Below are 17,643 nucleotides of genomic sequence, written 5' to 3'. Positions count from 1 at the left end.
AAAACTGACTCTCTCTCCCTGCAGCTATGAGCGGCCAATAGCAGCTAGAGGCGGGCTTGTGCGCCGCTCCCCTCCCCACGCTGGGACTTGGTCTGGCTTCTGCTTGTACAGATCTTGTGCATGCTGAGTGACACGCTGTTTTTTTGTTTTTTTTTTTTTGGTTTTTTTGAGACAGGGTTTCTCTGTGTAGCTTTGCGCCTTTCCTGGAACTCACTTGGTAGCCCAGGCTGGCCTCGAACTCACAGAGATCCGCCTGGCTCTGCCTCCCGAGTGCTGGGATTAAAGGCGTGCGCCACCACCGCCCGGCGACACGCTGTTTTTAAAGTAACACAAGGCATATCTGCAAGAAGTCTCTCTCTCTCTCTCTCTCTCTCTCTCTCTCTCTCTCTCTCTCTCTCTCTCTCTCTCCCCCTCCTCAGCAGTGGAGAATGAGTCCCGGGCTTCGTTCAGGCAAGCACTCCACCATGGAGCTACACACCCAGCTGGGATATGTTGCTGAGCATTAGACATAAAGTAATGTCAGTTATGGAAAAATATCCCCCACAGATCCACAAATGAAAACGTACAGTTTGGAGAGACAAATAAAACTGGCCACAGTGTTTATGTTTGAAGGGAGAAGACCCAAGTTGGGAGTGTCACTGTAACCTTGTGTAGGGGGAATTTTAACCTCATCTGTAATTTTTTTGATGTAGGACTCCATGTGTCTCAGGCCAGCCTCCACCCTGCTATGTAGTCGAGGATGATCTTGAGTTCCCATCTCCATCTTCTGAACTTGGGCATTATAGGTGCATTACACTCTGCCCAATTCATGCAGGGCAGGGGACTGAAGCCCTGGCCTCCTGCATTCTAGGCAAGCACTCTACCAACGGAGCTGTGTCCTCAGTCCATTGTGTAATTTTAAACCTTCACTGAAAGAAGATTTTGAAGAAAGTCACGGCAAGCTCTATCTACAGGCTGGGTGCAACTGCTGTGTTTACGCCCTATGGTCAATGCCTGATAACTCAGCTTCTAGAGCTTGCTGGAGGCACTTCCTTACACACACACACACACACACACACACACACACACACACACACACATCTTCCTCTAATTTCAACTGAACTGTTTCCTAAACAACGTTAAGAAAGAGCAATCTGTTTTGCAAGCAGTGGCTGCCCTGTTTTCACACAGGAAGCTGAGCTAAACCTGAAGGGCTGGGGTGTTTGGGAAAGTCCGTCAGGGAGAAGGGAGAGCAGAGAGATGTGTGCATTGGGTGGGGTGCTCCCTCCCATCATGACTGTAGTCTGCAGATGCGGCAGTTCCAGGGGTGCCCTCCAAAGACCTTCTCTGGGACAGGGAGCTGAGGTATGACTGCTGGGACAATGCTTGTTTGGATCCTCCTTCCAGGGAGTCATCTTCTTCTGGTCTTCCAGGCTCTCCGAGGCCTATGAGCACCAAACACACACAGAGCCTGGCTAGGTGAGGGAGGAACAGCGCACAGATAAGGGAGGCTGCTGTCCTTACAGCGACCCCAAACGTGCCCAGTTAAATGGTCGGAATCACTAGGAAGTCATGAGCATCTCTAGCCCTGTGCACACTGGGCCCACAGTGCATGCCCTGAGGCATAGGTTGGGGGCTTAGGGAGGACTCTGCTTGAGAATTTGCCCTTCACCTGGGTAGAGAGCTGCCAGCATCTGCTTTCTTTCTCAGGGGTATTCTTTGTTTCTTGCAGCCTACAGAAAGGCAGGACCAGCCTCCTAGCTGGTGGGAACCCACAGTGCTCTCAGTTTCGAGGTCTGAAATCTCTGTGTGACTGCCCTGTGTTGCCTGGGTGATCAACACTCTCCTGCTTCATGACCTTCACAGCTGCCTGGGCCCTTAAATACAAAATTCACAAGAGTGTTGGCCCTGGGACCTGCCTGTCTTCCCAACCTAATCTAGTGCCCACTCTGCTCCTGCATTGAAATGATCTGAATGATGTCTACTCGGTCCAAGGTTTGGGGTGCACAGAATGCTTTTCCCAATTTGTGTTTATTTGGTTACCCCAAAACATTCTAAGACAGAGAATAAAGTATAGGTCCCTCAAGGAAGTCTTTTTTGGTCTCTCCACCCCCCTCCCCAGTTGATCCAAATGCTTTGACACTCCCTAAGAGTTTTGTGCATGTACGTAAGATGCCATTTGCTTGCCCTTTGGCTTCCTCACTGTGGGTTCCTTGAGCACAAGGTCCACACTTTGCTCCATGGAGTGTGTTTCCTGCCCAGTGCAGCCCAACACGCAGCATATGCAAGGGCTTAATAAACACCCATTAAATAAGTCACTGATGAGAGGTCAGAAGTAACCGCAGAGGCCATTAGGCAAAGCATCTCGGCTCGGAAGCCAGGGAACCTGACAGATTATTCTGAACTGTGCCGCACTGGTATCCTTGACAACAGCATTTCCTTATCGGACTTTCTTCTTATCATCTCTCTCTCCTTTTTTTAAACTGTCTCTTCCTTCCAATCACTTAAAAAGGGCTGATGCGGGCCACGGGGAACAGCTGCTGTCATGCTTGGCTGCTGGAAGGATGGAGTACAGTCCTCATGAGGGGTATTTGGCAATAAATTCTAAAGCCCTAAAATGGTGCAAGCCCCAATTTTACTGCTAAGATATTCTGAAAAAATAAATTAAGACTGGGTCTTTCTCTGTCAAACAGGCTGGTATCAGGATCCATCTGCCTCGGCATCCCCAGTGCTGGGATTAAGGACATGCAGGGCTGCCCCCATCATAAGACTTCTTGTCTAAGGAAATAACTGAAGATGTGACTAGAGATTTATCTCCAAGAAGATCCCTCCAAATATTGTCCATAGCAATGAAAATGGGAAACTAGCTAAGTACCTAACAAGAAAGAGTTAGTTTAATAAATCACATAAATTATTTGGACAGAATCTACAGGCATAAAAATAAAGCAAATGTTGCCCAGTATGGTGGCGCACGCCTTTAATCTCAGCACTCAGGAGGCAGTGGCAAATGGATCTCTATAAGCTGGAGGCCAGCCTGGTCTACATAGTGAGCTCCAAGACAGTTAGGGCTACATAGAGAGACCCTGTCTCAAAACAAGCAAGCAAAAAGGAAGGAGACAAAAGGGGCCAGTGAGGTGGCTCAGTGGGTAGGCTCCTGCACCAAGTTCCGTCTTTGGGATCCATACAGTGGAAAGAGAGAACTGACTCCTCAAGTCATACATTTTTGCACACACAATAAGTAAATAAACACAATGAAGCAAATTGTAAACATGAAACAAATGCACACGTACTGACAAGGAGATGTGTAGACTCAACTGCTGAGTCCTAGAAGAAGTTGTGACGGTCTGGGTGGTAGTATTTATCTGTGACCCTAGTAATCCAGAGGCTGAGGCAAGAGGTACTCAAGTTCAAGACCAGTCTGGGCAATATAATAAGACCCTGTGTCGAAAAAGTTATAAAGCAATATAAAATTATTCTTAATATTCTTTCAAGAGAAAAAGTATTTCTACACAAAGGATAGTAAATTATTAAAGTATTGGTGAGTACTAAGATTATGGGAAAATTTGTTCTTTCTTATTGCTTATTTATGTGAAAAACAATGACAAATCTTAAAAAATCAACTACAAAATCAATTGGTTATAAGTAATTTCTATTTACTTTGTTTTATTTCTGAGACGAGGTCAGGCTGGCCCCAAGTTAGCTCTTCAGCTGAGGCTAGCCTCTGACTTCTGATCCTCCTGCCTCTGCTTCCCAAGCGCTGGAATTATAGGCATTGCCAACACTTCCAGCTCAGTTTATTTTTATTTCTTGCTTATTCATACCCTTTAGATTCTCATTGACAAAAATATGTTACCTGTAGATTTTAAAAAGTATACTTAAGGGCTGGAGAGATGGCTGAGAGGTTAAGAGCACTGACTGCTTTTCCAGAGGTCCTGAGTTCAAGTCCCAGCCACCACATGGCAGCTCACAGCCATCTGTAATGAAATCTGGCGCCCTCTTCTGGCCTCCAGACAGACAGAACACTGTCTACACAATAAATAAATAATTTTAAAAAAAGTATATTCAAAAGCTTCTAAAATTCTAGACCGGATTCTCAGAAGGCCATTTGTCCAAGTTCATCTGTGGTACCACCAGAAGAGTGACTTTCTCTCTCCTGAGACTGGGCTCAATTTCCCAGGTGACAGGATCCCTGGACACAGTGGGAAGATACTTGGGTGCAGCCTTGTCCCTTAGCCAAGATGGGATCTGAGCATAGACAAGAGTGGATGACAGGAAGGTGACCAAACAGTCCCACCCCAGGCCTGAGGAGGGTCCTGGGAGGTGGATAGGCACCGTCCTTTTCCTGATTGAGAACGGCAGTTCTACAGCTAGCCTTTCTCAAGGGAAAACCTCCTCCGTTTCTATTTCATAACCATCCTGAATCATTAACCCCAACCTTCCTAACTGACTGGTCTTGTCTAGGAGAGGCCCTGGGCTGCATCACCAACTGACCATGAACCACAACCAGCTCTGCCCCCGCCAGAAGCAGACATGGGTCCCTCCCCACCAGAGGTCCAGAAGAAGGGGCTGGGGAGGAGACAGAGGAAGTTGCCTTTGCTCTGAGCCTGTAGGCCCCAGGCTCCTCCTTCCTGTGAAGCCCAACTGTCCCCAGCCAGATTTCCTGTTCCCTTGGCCCCACTGAGACTGGGTTCCAGGGTTGGAGTGGGGGTGATTCTGGAGCCCCCAAGGGGTCAGCATTGCTGCATTTCCCCATCACCTTCCCTTCCCCCTGTGGGGATACACCACTCCCCCTAACTCCTTAGCTTTTGGCTCCTGAATTTTGTCTTTTTCAAAGGAATCCGGGATACCCAGTTTAACCAGCATTTTGAGGGGCTAGCTGTCTGTGCTCTCTGGGAATAGCTCTGATCCATTCTCTTGCCCATGTCCTCCATTTCATAGGCCCCTCTGTGCATCCCTGTTGGTAAAGTGAGACATGTGGGCTGACTGAAGAGACACATCAAGGATGCAATGGGGCCTTGAAGGAGCAGGAGGTCACGACGCCTCAGTGGACTGAACCCCCAACCAACCTTCCAGAAGCATATTTATTGACTGTTATACAAAAGTTATTTTCAGGGCTGGAGAGATGACTCAGAGGTTAAGAGCACTGACTGCTCTTCCAGAGGTCCTGAGTTCAATTCCCAGCATCCACATGGTGGCTCACAACCATCTGTAATTAGATCTGGTGTCCTCTTCTGGCCTGTAGTCATACATGCTGTATACATAATAAATAAATAAATCTTAAAAAAAAGTTATTTTCAGAGTGAGACGAATTCTTCATAACAGACCCCTAATCTATGTGTTTCTTTTTCTTTTCTTTTCTCTCTTTCTTTCTTTCTTTCTTTCTTTCTTCCTTCCTTCCTTTCTTTTTTTGAGACAGGGTTTTTCTGTGTAACAGCCCTAGCTGTCTAGCTGTCCTGGAACTTGCTTTGTAGACCAGGCTGACCTTGAACTCACAGAGGTCCACCTGCCTCAGCCTCACTAGTGCTGGGATTAAAGGCATGCGCCACCACTCCTCATAATCTATGTGTTTCTTAAAGAGCACGTCACCTCTGTAACCTCAGCCTCTAATTGTTCACTGTTTGCCATGCTCAATACTGCAAGACTTCCTGGTCTGCCCAGAAGGTCTGTGAGTAAGATCATGCAAAGGCTGTAAAGCTCCTTCAGAAAAACAGCTCACAGAAAACAATCACTATTTACCACAATGATTTCTTCAAAGCCTGAGTACATCTAAAAACAATTGCTTCGATCTGATGTTTATACCAGATACAATGACCCTCCTAAATTCCCACCACGCATTCCTAACCCCAGTGGGGGAGGAGAGTCTAGTCTTGGGACACATCTTTTTACTTTGCCCCGCCCCCAGCTTAGAGGACATAAAAGTCCAGTTTTAGTGAGAGGTAGTGACAGTGTGTCAGGTGAGCTGTGGAGTTGAGCTCTTGGGGACGGGAGACTACAGCTGGAGGGTGGGTTGGGTTGTAGACCCCTCCCTCACAGAGGCCTTCCTCACTGACCGGACCCACTGGGGTAGGGCAGGGTTTGGACAGAGAGGAGGGGGCTTGGGAGGCAAAGGATGGTAAGCCTTTTCTCAATGCTCTTCTCTCTGTACTTACATGCTCTGGGCATTTCCTGGGCTGGGGTCTTTTGCAGAGATGAAGCTATTCTTGGCCTTGGCAGGCCTCCTGGCCCCTCTGGCCATACCTCAGACCTCTAATGGTGCCACTCCAGGTAATAGTGCCAAAAGGAGGGGAGAGTGGGTCACTGAGAAGGGTCTCAGCCCAGCTGCTCCCTTTTCCCTGAGCAGGCCTCCTTTGTTCTGGAGCCTGATGAAGGGCTTTGGGACCACTCCTGACCGTGTGGTTTGTGCTCTGGACAGCTATGCTGGGGGGCGTGGAGGATTCAGTGATCCTGACCTGTATGGAGGAGGCCAAGCACCTGGTGGACAAGGCCTACAAAGAGCGGAGAGAAAGGTGGGAATTCCAGGCACTGGCCAGCCCTGGGCAAACCTGCTCCAAAGCTTTTGGAGAAGGGACACACAGCGGGGACTTTGTAGAAAGGATGGGGACCCACAGGTGAAGCTGGGCCTGCGATCAGTACTTGAGTTTCTGGCTGTAGGGACATCTCCCAAGCCACTCCTTCAACGGCCTTGCTTCTGTGTGGACATGCAGGTCCATAGCCTTTTGACAAAAGAAAACCCGCTGTTCCTCTGTGGTTCTGGACGCAGTCCTGGCCCACCACAGGCTGGGCTCGGCTGGGTGTCTCCGTACCCCTTCTCTGAGCCTCCCTTGTCTAAGCAGCATCAAAGAGAACCTTCGACGGGGCACCGCCAGCCCCATGGAACTCATCTCCTACTTCAAGCAGCCGGTGGCAGCAACCAGAACAGCGGTGAGGGCTGCAGACTATCTTCACGTGTCCCTAGACCTGCTGAAGAGGAAGTTGCAGCCCCAGTGGCCAGGGCCTTTCAATGTGACTGGTACTGCAACCCCTCCCCTTTACGCACCACCCCCTCACCCTCTGGAAACTACCATGACCCTCTCGCTAATACAGCAGTTTCTCAACCTGTGGGTCACGACCCCTCTGGGGATCTAACGACCCCTTTCACAGGGGTCAAGTGGCAAATTTACAGTCGGGCAGTAGCAACGAAAATAGTTTTGTGGTTGGGGGGGGGTCACCACAACGCGAGGAACTGTATTAAAGGGTCGCAGCGGCATTAGGAACACTGAGAATCCCCGCTCCAAGGAGTCTCAGAGGTAACCTAGCACTCCTCTACTCCCCAGCCAGCGAACCCACCCCACCCTCACCCTCACTGGGCTCCTCAGCCCCCAGGTTGTCTAGCATAGGAAACGAGGTGGGAGAGGGCTCAGGTCGAAGATCCGGGTTCACTCTTGCAGATGTGCTTACACCTGCTCAGCTGAATCTGTTGTCCAAGTCGAGCGGCTGCGCCTACCAGGACGTGGGGGTGAGGTGCCCTGAGCAGGACAAGTATCGCACCATCACGGGACTCTGCAACAACAGGTGCGGGCCCAGGGCAGGGGTTCACGGATGTGTGATGTAATGGGTCTAGGGTCCCGCCTGTGGCGACCCCTTGGGCCAGCGCTCTGTGCTTCCCTGCAGGCGCAGCCCCACGCTGGGGGCCTCCAACCGCGCCTTTGCACGGTGGCTGCCGGCAGAGTACGAAGATGGTGTCTCCTTGCCCTTCGGCTGGACGCAAGGCGTCAAGCGCAGTGGCTTCCCGGTGCCCTTGGTGAGCGAGCGTCCAGTAGAGGGAGAAGAGCCTAGGCTGATGGGCAGGGCCCAGGCACCCAATGACTCCTGCTGTCGCTGCAGGCTCGAAAGGTGTCCAACGCCATCGTGCGCTTCCCCAACGATCAGCTGACCCGGGACCAGGAGCGCTCGCTCATGTTCATGCAGTGGGGACAGTTTCTGGACCACGACTTAACCTTGACTCCGGAGCCAGCTACCCGGTCCTCCTTCTTCACTGGCCTGAACTGCGAGACCAGCTGCCTGCAGCAACCCCCCTGCTTCCCCCTCAAGGTGCTTCCTTCCTCCACCCAACATGGATGGTTCACATTAGTGGCTATGCCCCTTCTGTGCCCTGGTTCCTTCCTAGCCCCCGTTTGCTGGTCCTGACGCGGGGATCCAGAGTCAATACTCATCTCCCTCCGCAGAGACAGCTGTCCACTGGAGTATCAATCTCCCGGCCTAGGATGCGCCCTGGGTGGTGGGGTGACTGGCTCTTTGTGGGGCTGGGAGAATTCTGGGATGAGGACCTGATCTGTCTTCTTCACACTCCCAGTGTTCCCTGCCTCTCTGAGGGGCTTTTCCCTACCCTGCCTCACATTGTGTACACATGCATGACTGAGGGAAGTGGGGAGAATGGAGGCAGAGTCTGAGAGGGAAATAAAGAGACAGGAGACTGACAGGGACAGGGTGACAACCAGGGGACAGAGAGGAAAAGGCACAGTGAAGAGGGGTCAGAGGACTGGCCTTGCCTAACCCCAAGGGGATCTCTGCATTCCAGTTCATGTATCTTTGTCACCCCTACACCTTACTATCTCTGCTGGCAGAACCCCATTAATTCTATAGGTCCTTGAGAGGCCTCCCTGCAGGCTGGAGGGGTCAACCTCTTGGCAGGACGTAGCCACTCACGCCCTACCCGCAAAAGCCAGGCTAGCCTCTCTGTGTGCCGCAGATCCCACCTAATGACCCTCGAATCAAGAACCAAGAGGATTGCATTCCCTTCTTCCGCTCCTGCCCAGCATGCACCGGGAGCAACATCACCATTCGCAACCAGATCAACGCTCTTACTTCCTTTGTGGATGCCAGCACAGTATACGGCAGTGAGGACCCCCTGGCCAGGAGGTTGCGCAACCTCACCAACCAGATGGGGCTGCTGGCTGTCAATACTCGCTTCCAAGACAATGGCAGGGCCCTGATGCCCTTTGACAACCTGCACGACGACCCCTGCCTCCTCACCAACCGCTCTGCTCGAATTCCTTGTTTCCTGGCAGGTCAGCCTGGGGCCTCGACTGGAGTGGCATGGAGGTGTTCCTTGTGGGAGCCTGTATGTGAGCAGCCTGTGGGTTTGTGATGGGAGGCAGGTCTCACCAACTCCTTATCAGTCTAGTTGCCTTGGTAACAAGTTGGATAGAGACAGAAAGGAAAATAACAACCACAGAAACACTACACACACACACACACACACACACACACACACACACACACACACACTCTCTCTCCTCCACCCCATCAGCTTAAGATGAAGACACAGGGCTGCAAGGAGCGTCTCTCATCTCTTTCTCTGCTTCTTCCCTCCTCTGGACTATGGAAAAGGAAAGAGCTGAGTCGTCCCTTGCAGACAGAGAACTAAAAAGGCAAAGAGGAATGTGGTGCCCTTGCCCTGTAGAACTATACTGTCCAAGCTGGAGCCAGTAGCCTCAAGTGGTTATTTTAATTTAAATTATTTTTGACAGGGGGCAGTGGCACACACCTTTAATCCCAGCACTCACTTGGGAGGCAGAGGCAGGAGGATATTTGTGAGTTCAAGGCCAGTCTGGTCTACAGAGTGAGTTCCAGGACAGTCAAAGCTAAGTATAGTGAGACCCTGTCTTGAAACAAACAAACAAACAAACAAACAAACAAATAAATAAATAAACAAACAAACAAATAAATAAATAAATAAATGATTTTAAATGAAATCAAAAGTTTCTGAGGTAACCACATGTTAAGGTCTCGGTAGTCCCATGGGCTAGTGGTTCCCCTACTGGGCAGTGGAGAAGTGACTGTTTTCATCACCCCAGAAAGTTCTAGTGGATAGTGTCACAGAATATCACCTCTTGGTCATTTTGGTTTCTTAGAAAGACAGAAATGGGGTTTCAAGTGGAGACACCAGGCTGAAGTTTGGGGATAGGATTATGGTTGCACCCAGAAATCCACCCCCCTTCTCTGTGATTTTTAGACTGGGTTGTTTATCTAGCCTTAGCTGGTCTGGTACTTGCTTTGTAGCCCAGGCTGGCTTCAGAGGTTCCTCAATCTTCCTGTCTTTCCTCCAAGTGGCGGGATGTCACACGGGGCCACCAAGCCCAGACCAGTATGTGTTGATGTAACACAATGGAAGCAGAGGTCTCTTCTTGTCCCTCACCCTCCCTTCTAAGGGCTCCTGATGGTCTCTCTTGCAGTCTTTGGCAGGATAGTCAAGGTCAGTGCAAAGACGGATTTCCTAGACGGGAGCCCCCTCTCTTCTGGGCTAGTCATGACCTCTGGTTGTTTACGGGATAGAGAAACTGCTCTCGGGGATGTCTTTTCCTCTTAGAATTTTCTTTCTAGAGTTGGCAAGGGCTGGAGCCAGTCAGTGTCTTACAGCAAATGCCCTGGCCCTCAGCCTCTGGCCCTCCCTGTTGAAGGTTTCGGGAGGGCTAGAGAAATCAGGGACTTGGTTTCCTTGAACAGTCTCAGGTGTGGACGCCACACATTCTGTGCCCTTCTCCCACAACAGGCCAGACAACTGGCTTCTAGTAAGCCTGCTACTGGCAGTTATGTTCAAATAGTGGGGGCTTTCTGGGGTCCTGTTCTGAGAAGGATTCGGAGGTTGCATCCAATTTTTGCAGAAAACATGCACGCTACTTTTTGGCTTACACCAAATACAATAGCTGAGTATTCCTTCTCAGGAGTGTTCGTGTATTGTAGGGTGTGTGTGTGTGTGTGTGTGTGTGTGTGTGTGTGTGTGTGTGTGTGTAGCAAAGGGTAAAATGCAGAAAGGCACAAGCCTCGGACCTTGTGCTTAAGGAGTTCCTTCAGTAAGGCTGATGGCCATGGGACAAGGTTGCAGAAGGCCCGCAGTGTTCCCAAGCTCTTCTGTCAGCCTGGCACTGACCTGTGAGTCTGGTGTGTGCAGGTGGGTGGAGAGCAGGCACATGAGAGTCCCTGAAGGCCTTTGCTGGGCAGGGGATGGAAGGACACAGATGTGACAAAGACTTTGCTTCTTTAAGGGGACATGCGCTCCAGTGAGATGCCTGAGCTCACCTCTGTGCACACTCTCTTCGTTCGAGAGCATAACCGGCTGGCCACACAGCTCAGGCGCCTGAATCCTCGCTGGAGTGGGGAAAGGCTCTTCCAGGAGGCCCGAAAGATTGTCGGGGCCATGGTCCAGGTAGGCTGTCCTACAGCATCCTGGCCATGTGTTCTTGGGCTAGTTACTATCCCTTCCTCAACACGGGCTTCTTTACCCATAATGCTGTGAGGCTCAAAGGAGCCAAATGGAAACACTGGCAGAGGAGACCTGCTTGACTAGTGCACTTCCCTTCCTTGTCTTCCCAGGACTTCCTTCCTGGGGGCCCAGGGATGCTGTTGGCTGGTCTTTCAGGCAGCATTTCTGTATTTGTTACTAGGGAGGGTCTTGAACCAATGCAGCACTGTCACTATTGGCTCTTTTACCCACTTGTCTTCATCATGAGTCCCCCACCCTCCGGGGAGGGACACTGTTCCTCTGTTTTCTAACATTTGATGTTCCAGTGACTCCCATTCTCCCAAGAATGAAAATAATCATCTACACTGTGAGCGTGGGTGCACAGAAGCATGCACTTATGCATGCGTGCATGAATGCATACACTCATGCATGCATGCACGCACGCACGCACGCGCACACACACCTTCACTAGATTTAGAGAGAGAGGTGAAGGTGCTGAAGGTAGGGTTTGATTTACACTCACACTCACAAGTGGGATTCATTTCAGCCTCAGAGGCAATTCTAGCCTTTGATCCAGTGTGAGACGGTCCCACAAATTCTCTTTCACTGGGGGACATCTCCAGGGAAAGCAGAGCAGACCTCAGCCCTGCTACAACCCTGTAGCAAGCCCTACTGTGTGCAGGCTAAGGCTGGGCACTGTGAATAGTCTCAGGAATTTCAGAAATGAGACACTACTAACTAAAGACATGAGAGATATTACCCTGACTAACAAGGCGCTTTGTTTAGTCTTGTGAGAGAGACAGGAATATAATTTATTCCTCGTTTACATTTGTGGTTCAGAGAGGTCAATAGATGACCTAAGGTGGCACAGCCAGGGACTGTTTATGTCATTCAGTGCCACTCTGTTAGGTTCGAATCAAAGGCCCTGCTCCTAGCCAGGTGGGGGTGATCCCTGAAGCCAGAGACCGCAGGGAGGAGTGAATAGACATCTCTTGAAGTCACTTTGTTTTAGATCATCACATACCGGGACTACCTGCCCTTGGTGTTAGGGCCAGCAGCCATGAGGAAGTACCTACCCAGGTACCGATGCTACAATGACTCAGTAGACCCTCGCATTGCCAACGTCTTCACCAACGCTTTCCGCTATGGCCACACCCTCATCCAACCCTTCATGTTTCGCCTGGACAATCAGTACCGGCCCACAGGGCCCAACCCCAGGGTCCCACTCAGCAAGGTCTTTTTTGCCAGCTGGAGAGTTGTGCTGGAAGGTATGTGGAGCCTGAGAGAGGGAGGGTGTGAGCTCTGCTCTGGGGAGCCAGGCTGAGGAGAGATCTTTTTCCATTCCTTCTTCAGGGAACAGCCTGGCTTTGCAGTTTCACTGACCCAGGAGGCGAGGCTTGGGATCATCCCAACCTTGTGAACCCTTGGGTCAGGGAGTGCCTGCTGAGGATTGCCCCTTGGGGTCACCTTGGCCCCAAGTGCTACATGTGCCTAGACCTCTTCTCTGATCCTTAGAGTGCGCCTGGGATCTGGTAGCAAGCTAATCCTTCCTTTCACCTTGCTCTCTTGTGCCCAGGTGGCATTGACCCCATCCTACGAGGCCTCATGGCCACCCCTGCCAAACTGAATCGCCAGAACCAGATCGTGGTGGATGAGATCCGGGAGCGACTCTTTGAGCAGGTCATGAGGATTGGGCTGGACCTGCCGGCTCTGAACATGCAGCGCAGCAGGGACCATGGTCTCCCAGGTGAGGAGCCAGCCCCAGCTCTGTACCACCTCCTAGGTAGTTCATAGCTTCCCTTCCTGCACAGGGCCCTTTCTCCAGCTCTCAGGAAGCACTCCAGGCCAGGCCCTGTCCTTTCCAGGCCCCCTCGGCCAAATTTCAGCCTCTTTTGGCTTCTTCACAAACTGGACTCTTGTATCCTGCACTAGCAGCTGAAAACAGTACCATTCTATGATCTGGAAATCTGTCTCCATCATCAGTTCGATCTGGAAATCTGTCTCCATCATTCTGACCCATTCATGAACTCGAGGGCAGGAGAGTACCAATGCCTTTTACTGATTAGGAAACGGGGTTTAGAGGGGTTCAGAGCTTTGGCTAGGTGCTGTAGCCGGGTCAATGACAGAGCTGGAGCTCGGACCCAAGCGGGCCATCCTAACTCAGAAGCCCATGCCTGTGTTGTGGAGAAGCACAGTGGCCACACCTCCAAGACACACTTTCACTCTGTGGGTCGGAGAGAGATGCTTCGGGGTGCTGGAAGGGACAACACGCTGTTCCCATGCTTGAGTCTGGCAGGATTTGTGGCAGGATAGGGCTTGCCTCAGAGTGAGAGAGAAAGGAAAGACAGGGAGAGGTCTGGAGAGGCCCAGCTGTCCGCTTTGGCCTGAGCCAGTCTTTCGCTCAGGGCTCCGTTCTGCTTATGGCCTTGTGTACCGAAGTGGGCTTTTGAACGTCTACACAGATCTCGCTGCTGTTCCCGGTCCTCTCTCTACCTGCAGGACAGGGGCCCGTTTACAGCCACCTGTCCTCTGACCCAATGCAGGATACAATGCCTGGAGGCGCTTCTGTGGGCTCCCACAGCCCAGCACAGTGGGCGAGCTTGGCACGGTGCTAAAGAACCTGGACTTGGCACGGAAGCTGATGGCACAGTACGGCACACCCAACAACATTGACATCTGGATGGGTGGTGTGTCCGAGCCCCTGGAGCCCAATGGCCGAGTCGGTCAGCTCCTTGCCTGCCTCATTGGCACTCAGTTTAGGAAGCTACGGGATGGCGATCGGTAAGGAAGCTTGGGATGGCAGGGTGGCACACACGTGTGGGGCTGGGAGGCATGTGCAGGCCACAGCACTCGTGTCCAGCTCAGAGGACAACTTACAGGAGTTGGTTCCACCATGTGAGGTTCAGCGATGGTTCTCAGGTGGTCAGCCTTGGGGGCAAGTGCCTTTACCCATTGAACCATCCTGCTGGTCCAAAAACGCCACTCTTAGTATTTCCTCTGGGTTTCTCAGTGTCCCTATGTAGCTGTCAGTCACCACGGGCTAGTCACAGTTTAGTCCCACAGTCTCCCTTTCATGTCATTCCGTCACGGTCCTGACCATCTCCATGTCTAGTTCTTATCTAGCTTGCATGACACGTCTGGGACTATTATAAAAAGGTGTCCCAACCAAGGAGAGCAAATCACAAATGCCAGCCAGGCTCCCTTCTGCCCTTGTGGCTGCATGCATGACACAGGGGCCCTGAGACTATCCAAGTAGCCATGCCCCTGTCTTCTGTGCTGAGTGGGCACTGCCCAGGGCCTGGAGCTCTCTGTGCTGTAGGGCAGAATCTTCCGTGGCCCTCTCACACTTGGGAGGTCCTCCCAGCCCAGGATGTTCTCATCAGGACATCCTCAACCATGATGTCCATGATGCTCCTGTGCAGGTTTTGGTGGGAGAACCCAGGTGTGTTCAGTGCACAGCAGAGACAAGCCCTGGCCAGCATCTCCTTCCCCCGCATCATCTGTGACAACACCGGCATCACCACTGTGTCCAAGAACAACATCTTCATGTCCAACTCATACCCACGAGATTTTGTCAACTGTACCTCCATCCCCAGGCTGAACCTGGCTCCCTGGAGGGAGGCTTAGAGCCTGGGTAAGGGCATGCCACATTGAAGGGTGTCCCTGGTGGGCCAGTGGGAACCACAGGGAACTCTTCCCTGCGTGAACCCATCCTTGTGGATGTTGTAGGTGCCCGCTGAAAAATAATGACCGGATATTCAGTTGTGTGTGCACATGTATATGTCTGTATATGCAACATATGTAAATTAGCATTTCACATTCGTGTTGTCTGTGAGCATGGGCAATGTTTGGTGTGCCCATGTGTATGTCAATCACGAGTCTGGGCTTACTGCTTATGAGAATGTTAAGAACATGAGAGGCAACCAGCAGATTGGGTCAAGTCTTAACGCTGTAGATAGTACTGTAATTTGGGCAAATGACTCTATATATTAATTCTCTTTCTTACAAATAAAAGCAGTCATGGCTTGTTAGAGGACTTATTGCATCCTCCAGACCTCTACTCACTGAGCACCTACTACATGCCAGGCACATGCTAGGCATGGGAAATAGAGGCAAAAAGACAAATGCCAAGTCCTTGATTATATTCTGGTTGGCAGAAACAAGGCTGTGGCCTCTGGAGGGATGCAGTTAACAGCTGACCTGTGTGCTCGTATGATGGGCCTAGGCTAGCCCAGCTCAGCCCATGGTTTCTCCTTCTTCCTTACCCTGTTCTCTTGCTATTCACAGGAGTCTGTCTGGAGAAGAACTGAGGCCATTGGCTTCTCTGTATCATTTGTTTGTAAACCTGAAGTATACACTAATAAAACACACTGGGTGAGGTCTGTTCTGTGTCCATGAAGGGGCTACAGCCTCAGTGGGAGGCTCCCTCCAGTCTGAGTCAGTGTGGTCTGTACCCTTGTGTTTCTAGAGTGATGTTGCTGGGAAGCCCTCTCTGGCTAGTTCATGTGTGGAGGGTAGCTAGTTCTTAGAAGCCTTGAGGCCAGGCCACACTGAACAGACCCTCATCCCTCACCCCCTTCCTCTACCACTCTGTGGACAGGAACGTGGTCACCAAGTCCTGACATTTGCTCATTACTCTGGCACGTGTTTGCTACTTACTCCTTCGGTGTCAGACCCTGGGAAGGGGAGGGGACAAAATGGTGTCCGTGGGATGGACAGCTGAGGTCTGGTGGGAAGGCTTTGCTGGAAGAGTGGAGGCCCCTGTGTCCCTGCAGACTAGAACACTGAGTGGCTCAGGGATCCTCAAGGGGGCAGATGGCTCCTTACTCCAGGATTCCAGTGATCAGACCTCAGTGTCGAGGGCAGGGGAGGGTGTGTTTGGCCCGGGATCTTGTCAAGAGTTGGCCCTTAGTGGGTTGGCACACTCCTTCTCTCCTGCTTCTCACACGTGGGGAGGACCCCTGGGAATTTATGGTGAGGTAAAGATAGGATCTCACCGTGGGGAGTAGCAGGTCACGGACTTCTCCCCTTTACCTCACTGAGGAGGAGAGGGATGCTCACAGAGGGGGAGCCTCATCCAATGCTGGTTTGAGATGGGTTGCAGAACAGGGCTATGATCAAGGACTTCCCAAAGAAATTGCCATAGGATGGAAAATGACTCTCTGATTGTTTGGTCTTTATCTGTATGGTACTTTCCCTCTGTATTGCTGATCTTGAACCCAGGGCCTTGTGTATGCTAGGCAAACACTCTACCACTGAGCTACATCTCCAGCCCTTTTTTACTTTGAAACAAGGTCTTGCCAGGTTGTCCAGGCTGACCTTGAGCTTGCTCTGTAGCACAGGTCAATCTTGAACTTATGATTCCACTGTACCATCAGACCTGGCAAGGGTAGATATAATTAATCAATTAATTAACTGAACAATGGATTTATTAACTAATTTCTGTAGTGCTAGGGTTGAGCTAGGGCCTTGTACTTTGGAGCGTCTTTTCACATTATTATTTATTCATTTATTTATTTTTAGTTTTCTGTTTATTACTTATATGGGTGTTTTGCCTGCACGATGCCTAGATGCCACATGCATGCAGTACTCACAGAGGCCAAAAGAGGGCAGAGGATCTTCCGGGACTGGAGTTTCAGACAATTGAGAACAGCTTTGCTGGTGCTGCAAATTGAACCAGCGTCCTCTGGAAGAGCATTCAGTGCTCTTAACCACTGAGCCATCTCTCCAGCCCCTGGAGGGCTTTTACACACACACACACACACACACACACACACACACACACACACACACACACACACGAATGTCAACCAGGCAATGGTCGTACATTCCAGCACTAAGGAGGCTGAAGTCATGTAAATTTAGGAGGATAGAGAATATGGGGCTACTCTGGACTACATAGTCTGTTCAAGCCCACCTAAGATATAACGTGAGACCCTGTGAAAAAAGTTAAAGGCTGTATAAATACACACTGAGCCACAGCCCAAGCCATGTTCTGGAGCCGCCACTTTAGAAGCTATACAGCGTCCAAGGCCTGTCCAGCACAAATAGGGTGTTTCTTAGAGGACTGACGGGATCAGTTTCAGTTCCTGGGAAATCCGGGCTTGGTTACCCGTGGTACCCCACAGCAGTGTCACCCCGAGATCACTCTCTCATTGCTCTGTGGTTTTGATGGTTTTTTTTTTTACCCAGAAGCCCCTTGCCTCCTCCCTGCTTTGAGAGCTCTTGCACCTCTCACTCAGTTACGATTCTCCCCGTCAGACTGATTGATGCCCAGGACTTCCTAGCCATAAGACACATCTGGACTCTGAGCATCCGGGTACTTATAGCCGTGGTTGTAAGACCTGCCCCTCGGAAGGAACAGTTGGATATTTATTGAGCACTTTGTGTGGTGAACACCATGCTGAGTGCCACAAGCCATACTCAGAAAAAGACAGGGAGTC

At 50.9% G+C, this 17,643-nt stretch overlaps 1 protein-coding gene across 1 annotated transcript; it reads left to right on the top strand.

Moving 5' to 3' along the window:
* The first annotated feature begins 6,333 nt into the window (after nt 1–6,333).
* Mpo (myeloperoxidase) lies at nt 6,334–15,113 on the top strand. Its single transcript, XM_052759197.1, has 11 exons — nt 6,334–6,485; nt 6,813–6,988; nt 7,407–7,530; nt 7,630–7,759; nt 7,843–8,049; nt 8,708–9,026; nt 11,004–11,164; nt 12,213–12,468; nt 12,777–12,947; nt 13,744–13,981; nt 14,623–15,113. Exons 1-11 carry the CDS (start codon nt 6,394–6,396, stop codon nt 14,825–14,827), a joined length of 2,079 nt encoding a protein of 692 aa, XP_052615157.1. The 5' UTR covers nt 6,334–6,393; the 3' UTR covers nt 14,828–15,113.
* Nucleotides 15,114–17,643: the final 2,530 nt, after the last annotated feature.

This window comes from Peromyscus californicus, unplaced genomic scaffold (genome assembly GCF_007827085.1).
Source record: "Peromyscus californicus insignis strain IS unplaced genomic scaffold, ASM782708v3 Scaffold_3__1_contigs__length_106647218, whole genome shotgun sequence".
Taxonomy (NCBI): domain Eukaryota; kingdom Metazoa; phylum Chordata; class Mammalia; order Rodentia; family Cricetidae; genus Peromyscus; species Peromyscus californicus.
Note: the sequence above shows the minus strand (reverse complement) of the source record. Positions and strands in the feature narration are given on the sequence as shown.